Source organism: Cynara cardunculus (assembly GCF_001531365.2).
Source record: "Cynara cardunculus var. scolymus isolate 2C chromosome LG 6, CcrdV1, whole genome shotgun sequence".
NCBI lineage: Eukaryota > Viridiplantae > Streptophyta > Magnoliopsida > Asterales > Asteraceae > Cynara > Cynara cardunculus.
In genome coordinates this window covers 14,813,366-14,821,224 of record NC_037533.1, presented here as the reverse complement: position 1 = coordinate 14,821,224, position 7,859 = coordinate 14,813,366, and the positions used below count along the sequence as shown (strand labels likewise).

Genomic DNA, 7,859 nt, shown 5'->3' with positions numbered 1-7,859 from the left:
ATGATAAGATATTACAATTTTCATTAATTGATAATAATCTTTTATATTTCATTAGTTTATCATATTATTAATTTAATTTTCACTCATTTATTTTCTCGCATATACATTATTTACCGGTAACATATAGAAAAACATACATTTTTATAAAATAAGTTTGACTATGTTAAATACGTAAAAATAAAATTGAAAATGAAAATGAAAATGAAACACTAAAGTGTTATTTCATATTGTAAAACAACATAATATCGCTAATGTTAAATGTCAAACTGTCGTTTCATAAGGTGAAACAATGCATTGTTGTTTTACAATTTAAAAACAAAACAGATAACCTAAAAATAGTTAATTGTTCGTACCTTTGAAAAATATAATCCTAAAAAAAATTAAAATACTTTTATGTGAGAGGTACGAAACGACTTGCACCTAAACGATTTAGTGACATAAATCAAACTCATAAGAAACTAGAAATTATAATGATTAAAAAAAATTAACCACAAGGGTGGTGCCTGATTGGTTTGAACTTGGCTCCAAATGTCAAAAGTACCATGAGCTCCCAGGTTCAAATCCAATGAGAAATAAAAATCCCCTTGTGGCCACGAAGATTCAAATGCGGTGACTTCGGGCTATCTGCAAAGCAGGTGGTCGTCCTGGGATTAGTCGGCTCACATAGCGAGTTAGATATCCAGGTTAATAAAAAAACTAATTATATTAACAATATTTAATTATTTTATCATGAAAAATAACAAATTAATATAATTTATTGAAAAATATATAGTTTTATTATATTAACATAACTTAAATATTAAAAGAAACAAAAATTAAATTTAGTAAATCAAAAAAAAAAAAAAAATACACATAAATTAGTGGAGAGTTTTTAATAAATTTAGTGGTTGGACGAAAACAACAATAAGTTATAAACTTTAAAGACAAAATTTATAATTTTAAAACCATAAGAATAAAAATCAGTATCTTTATATTTACTCATAATTTTTTATAAAAAATAATAAAAAATATTGAATTGTCAATAAGGGTGGAGTTCACATGAGACAAGACTGCTTTCGTTAGGGATGTGTACCGGGCGGGTCGAACAGGTGCGGGTGGGAAATCAAAAACCCAATCGGATTTCGAATATGGAAATCAAGCCTCAATTTTTGGATTTTGGATTTCAGATTGTTCAGGTTCGGTCGAGGTCAACCGGGTTCGGGTTTAGTTATAATGCAAAAAATATATATTCAATCGATTTTAACAATGAATTAAATCGATTTAGAGAATTGATAAATCGATAATATGCTTAGAAATTTGAAAAAAACACGACCGACTAAGATTTTTAGAATTTTCAAAAGATAATTAGATAAATAAGTATATTTATATAATATTTAAAATATATATGTATATATATATTTTGGGTTTTCGGACTGATCGGATGGTCAAAAATATAACCCAACCCGAGCCCGAATTTTCCCCAAAAATTCGGTTTCGGATTTCAAGGCATTCAGGTCTTACATAAATACCTTATTTCCGGTTCGGGTTTGGGTTCAAATTTTGGATAATTCGGGTTTTGCACATCCCTAGTTTTCATGGAACATGTGAGACAACATTTTTATACTTGAAACTTCACAACAAAATGTTGTGAAGGTAAAAAAAGCCGAATTTTCATAACAAAAACATTAAAAAAAACATTCACAGTATTTTGCTGTAAAATTTCAACCGGTGCATGTATAAAAGCAAGGCCGTCCTTGGGGGAGGGCGGGCCGGACGTACGTCCAGGGCCCATAAAAATTAAGGGCCCAATTTTTTAATATATATAATAGTAGTTCAAAAAAATTAGTAAATATAAGACAAGTAAAAAATTAGTATCTAATATGACAAGAAAATATTTTTATACTACATTAACTACTAAAGACCCAAACATGTATGAATTAAATATATTGGAGAAAAAAATACATAAATATGTTAATCTGTCGTTCATTATATAATATTGTTTAATATTTTTCTAAGTTTTTTGATCTAAAACTGACGTCTAAAACTACTTGTTTCGAAAAACTTTGATATATTCTCCATAATTTATCTCCCATCGACTCCTTTGATTGTTCCATTCTCGCGTGATTCTATTTTTATATTAGAATATGATAGATTTTTTTTGTTATTAGCTAACAAAACCCCCATCTTTTGAAAAAATTACCAACTATATAAGACGGTACAACTCATATCTATATTTAGAATAATAAAACTATAATTGTTTTTTCATAGTTGTTCTTTATTATCTAATATTTAGTGTATAAATCTTATGTACTATTCTATCTMTAAAAGAAGAATAAGATTTCAAACTATTACCAACATGAGTTTTTTAATTTATATAATTGATGATTCCATAAAAGTTTGTTTTAACCCTAACTCTATGTTCTTGATTCTTCTTTTACATAGGAAATAAAGGAAAGTAATGGTGAAAGAAAAATATTATGTTCTCGATATTTTTTAGAGAAAGGGTAGAAAAAGAAAAGGAAAAAATTTATATCAAAATTTATTTTTATTTTATTATTTTTCCTTCCTCTCTTCTCTATTAAAAACACAAATAAAAAACTTAATTTTTCTTCTTTCCTTTTATTTTTCTTTTCTTTTCTCATTTTTTATTTCCTTCCCAAATTCAAAAACATAATACAAAAGTTTAAAACGGTGTTAATCATCCCAAATTCGAAAGCATAGTATAAAAGTTTAAAATGGTGTTAATCTTCCCAAATTCGAAAACATAATATAAATGTTTAAAATGATGTTAAAAATATTAACATGAGATGACATGGAAAACCAACCTATTTACATTGATTTACATAGTGTCACTCGAAAATCAGAAAAATCGACTTTGTGACTCCAAATGATATCATTCTATGTACCAAAAGTATATCATAAGATGTTTTTGATGATGAAACAAATTACTGATACTACATAAAAATGTTCTAGTAGATAATATTAATTTAGAAATGAATACTGATTGATTATGCGTTCAGGAATATTTTGAAAAACGATTTTATATGAATTCAACATTATTTCTGATGATAAAAACAATATATTAAAAAAATATCATACTTATCAAGAGCCCTTTTTATATTTCGCCCAAAACCTAAAAAAGTATCAGGAACGGGACTGTATAAAAGGTTATCTATTTTTGATCTGTTGCCTGTCGACATACCTTACTTTAAAAGTTTTCTGCTTCCAATTAAAAAACTCAATTATTTATTCCTACCATTTTTGGTGCCATTTGGAAACTGATTCTCCCCCTCGATCTTCGCTCCGCTCCAGATCTGATCCCAAAACTACACTGCAGGTAAGTAGCGATCTCTCCATTCTCTCTACAATTCCGATTTCGCTGCTCACTTCTTGTTGCTGATCCATAATTTTGTCGATTAATCGAAGAAGAATCTACCATCGGTGTTCTGTATGATTGATCGCTTTTGTTACATGCTATAACTTTTGAGTTGCGATTCGTGCTGAGATCTGACATTTTTAGTATGTGATTCGTGTTTGTTCGCATTATGATGAGCAAACTTGTAGTGTTATAAATATTGGAGTGGAAATCTGTCATGCATCTGTCGATCTTTTCGTTTTCTTTATGTTTAAAATGCTACTTGTTTGATGATGTTTTAGTATTTTAGAACTGATTTTCGATTTTGTTTATTCTCGAACGGATCCTTCAGTTTTCGAGGAATAAATAATTTCGCCCGTAGTTTGAATTAGGAGAAGAAACTATGAGCTTTCCATCACGCAGTAGTGAGAGCTTGCCAAGATTGTAATGCAAGACAACTGTTAACATCTAGACGATTTTGACATTGAAAGATGGAGATGAAAATAGATGATATGGTTAAAAACTAATATATTTGCAGACGATTAGTCAATTAGAATTGCATAAGAGCATCTCCAATTTTTTTTCCAAAATGAAGAATTAAAATTCAAAATCTCCAAAAAGAAAATTGTATTCAATTCAAACAACTTCTTCTGTTTAGAGATTTAACCATTAGTTATATTATTAAAATATTCCATACATTTAATAAAAGATTATTTCTCCGAAACATTTAATTTCAACGTATCTTATTAGAGTAGAATGAAATATTATTTCTCACTTATCGCAATCATTTTTGGGAGTTCTCTAAATTTGGAGAAATTTACTCCCTCTCTTGCTTTCTCTTTTTTGGAGTAAAAGATTGCCCAAAATCCCCATTTTCTTCATTTTGGATGCTATGATCATCCAACCTGTTTAGACCTTCTCCAACCCTGGCACAAAAAACCCAAATTGTTGGGGCCATTAGCACCAAAAGTTGCTTCTACTCCAACAGTTGCTCTCCCATCTCCGGCAATTTGTAGTTTTTTATGGGTAACCGTGGGTTTCCGCCAGCTTACACTCACCGACAAATCCCTGAGTGACCATGAATACCCTAGAGTCATTGTAGGTGAACCTCCATGGCTATTTGCCGTTCTTTTTGCTGTATGGTTGGAGCTTCCTCTCTGGCAAAATCTCTAATATGCAGTTCGGTTGGAAATGCTCTTGGATCAAGGTAGGTTCCTCAGGTGAACAAGCTTAGCTTGAATATATATTAAGGTTTATTTGTTTGTTAATTCAAAATCATGTTTGATATAACCCTCAAGTTTATAATGTTTATAATGCGTGTTCAAGTTAAACCCCTGTACCCAAAATCGAACCTTTGATATACAGTTGATTTACAATCTTTTGATGTGCATGTACAAGGAAACTCTTTGCACTTTATGTATGTTGTATTAGTTTTGGGTTTTCAATGTTGAACTTGGTGATAAAACCAATCATCTAATTGTATTCTTGAGCGCGTGTGTTTAGCATCCTCATATGGCTTAATGGCATAAAAGCTATTTGGTTTCCTATAGATTGACATATACATGACGGTCTGATTCCAGTACTCGTAACACGATAAAACTTGCCCCATGTAATGCGGACAATGCCAGATATCACGTCCATGCACGAATCACAAGTCAAAAATTATCCACAGTAATAGCACCTAACAAGAAACGATCAACAACAATCATACATAACAAAAGTGGTAGATCCTTCGGATTTCGTGTTGGATAGAACTGTTTCAGGCCCTACATTGCAATGCAATATTGACAAATCTAGTTCACACTTGGATGATCCAAGAGTGAATATTTAACAGCAAACCACAAGTATACGAGTGTGTTAATGACAGGGTCATGTTTCCAGATTAAAATGCGATTGAGCTATCATGGTTGTTGATTGCTGACATTCTTGCCCAAGCACTCATTTGACATTCTCTTCATTTGCATTGGATCTATTTCTATCTACTAGCATTATTACACTCTAAACTTCAAACTATCTGCTAAATTGCAATCATGGTTGTTGATTGCTGACATTCTTGCCCAAGCCGAGGGTCTTCAAGGAAACAACCGCTTCTACTCTTTAAGATAGAGGTCAAGTCTGTGTACATCTCAACCCTCTTTTTGAGTGGGTTTGGTTTGTTCTTGATTGCTGAGCTTACTACGGTTTATTTTATTTCCCTGGTAACAGGGAAGGATTGGTATCTATGCCCAAGAGTTGGGAGTGACCCCCATAAATTTTCAAAATGTGATTTTTTATGAATATATATTCTTTTGACCCCCTAAAATTTATAAATTCTTGAATTCTGACCCCCATTACCAAAATTCCCGGATCCGCTATTGTAACAGGGTGAACTTACAAATATGGGCCGTGGTGTCAGTAGTGGTGGCGGACAAAGTTCACTCAACTACCTTTTTGGAAGTGGAGGTGAGCCGAAGCCCACCACGGTGTCCACAGGCAATGCAGAGGCTCCAACCCTGGCTCCTCTGGGTCAGGTCCATGTTACTGCTACTACCGAGCCACCTCCTAAACCCGCGGCTGCTATAACTCCACCGGATATTGCAAAACAGATTCCAGCTGGCATCCAGAGTAGCAAGCTTAACAACTATACCCGAGCTGATGGTCAGAATACCGGCAACTTCCTCACGGTATGATCTTATTAAACTTCAGTTTGAGATGGTTGCATCTTTAACTTTTACACAACTGAACTTACTTATTTATTAATTTACAACCTCAAACTTTTATACAAAGGAGGTTCTAAATATGTAGCATATAAGATTAGAACATAATGCATCATCAACCAAAAACAAGAAAATAATGATAAAGATAGAAGAGGAACATTTACCATATGAGTCTGAATACTAGCATACTTATTGGTCTAATCTCCTTCTCTTTGTACTTGGTTTATCGTCTATGTTGATCTTGTTAGAGTCACATCGGCTAGATTTGGACAATTTCTCTCCAATATATGTTGGAACCCCTCTTTTCTTTTAAAATGCTCTTTTGGAAAGTAATCTAACAGGGTTCCACATATTCTCACATGGTATTAGAGTCAACATCTACCATCGGGGGCATCTTTGCCCATGACTCAACACTCTTTGACATCTTTGCTCATATATAACCTTCGACTCTTAGACTCCCACATCACTTTCACTTGGATACGATCTCTCTTTTATATATGTTGGAACCGCTTCTTTCCTCAAGGACTCTTTTGCAGAGTAATCTAACGTTGTTCCACATATTTAAACCAAACAAAAGGAACCTAATATACCCCTGGAGGTGGGATCTGAGGAGGGGTAAGATGTATGAAAACTTGATTTCTACCCCAAATAGTAGAGCAATTATTTTTGTGAAAACCCCAACCTTGTGAAAAGTGTAACGAAGAGAAAAGGACAAATACCGATAAAGTTTTAGAAAACTGTTAAACATTTTCTTTTACATTCTTGATCAGGATCGTCCTTCGACCAAGGTTCATGCTGCTCCAGGGGGCGGGTCTTCCTTGGGTTACCTTTTTGGTGGCGGTAGCAACTGATATCGTTGTTGTAAAATATATGAATCAAGTACTGTGTGCTGTCGGTTTGGATCCCGGGTATGGTTTCAAGAAATCGTTGTCATCTCGTGACAACTTTTGACTTTAAAATTGTCATATATAATATATCTATTTGTTCCTAATTTGGCAGAATGGCAGTTATAATGCCTATTCTCTGATTTTTTTATGAAATTTGCAGCAGATCAAAATATTCTGCTTTCATTTTCTTCAACTACAGAAGAGAAGCCAAGTTCATTCATGTAAGTGAATGTGTGTTCTAATGAGAAGGATCTCTCTTTCCAGGAAGAGTCATATGGTTGATAATTGTTGCATGCAAACTATGTTATATCACCTTTATCAAACGAGAACAGTGCCAAAATATGAAAAAACGAGAATACGGTCAAAATATGAAAACAAGAGAACAGAAAAATCACATGCCATTTTGCACAGAAATCACATGCGATTAACGAACACGGTCTAGGCAAGTGTGTGTAATCACATGTGATTTTTGCACTGAAATCGCATGTCATTACGGAACACGGTCAATGCAAGGGTGTGCATAATCGCATGTGATTTTACATGCTCTACTTTTGCATATCATAATTACAAGTCATATGATTCCTCTAGTTTGCATGCAACAATTAACGGTGGTATTGAAATTCTTGGATATCGACTGAAGTTAGCTTTAAACGAACGAACTGGAACGTTCAGCAAACTGTTTGACGGGAAGTTAGTTTATTTAAAAAGTAACGAACACAAACAAGACTTTTGGTTCAGTTATTAAACAAGTGAAAACGAACGATGGTTTTGTTCATTCATTTACGTCTCTGACCGTTTGGTAATTGAGTCATTAACGTTTGCTTGTTTATGTAGGCAGATTAGTTGTTTATTCATTCTTCTAATAGTTAACTAGTTATCTCACGTTAGATGGTGATTGTGGGTTCATTTAGTTTCTTTTTAACATCTTAACGAATGAATTCT

At 32.9% G+C, this 7,859-nt stretch overlaps 1 protein-coding gene across 1 annotated transcript; it reads left to right on the top strand.

Moving 5' to 3' along the window:
• The first annotated feature begins 3,224 nt into the window (after positions 1-3,224).
• Positions 3,225-7,110, top strand: LOC112514539 (protein SPIRAL1-like 2). The gene is made up of 3 exons (XM_025121067.1): positions 3,225-3,316; positions 5,698-5,997; positions 6,801-7,110. Exons 2-3 carry the CDS (start codon positions 5,713-5,715, stop codon positions 6,879-6,881), a joined length of 366 nt encoding a protein of 121 aa, XP_024976835.1. The 5' UTR covers positions 3,225-3,316; positions 5,698-5,712; the 3' UTR covers positions 6,882-7,110.
• Positions 7,111-7,859: the final 749 nt, after the last annotated feature.

What these genes read in the sequence shown, in the direction of transcription:
- LOC112514539 (XM_025121067.1), top strand. Translation starts at nt 5,713, where the DNA reads ATGGGCCGTGGTGTCAGTAGTGGTGGCGGACAAAGTTCACTCAACTAC. An exon ending in ATACCGGCAACTTCCTCACG is followed by an intron (nt 5,998 to 6,800) that starts GTATGATCTTAT and finishes ATTCTTGATCAG; the next exon opens with GATCGTCCTTCGACCAAGGT.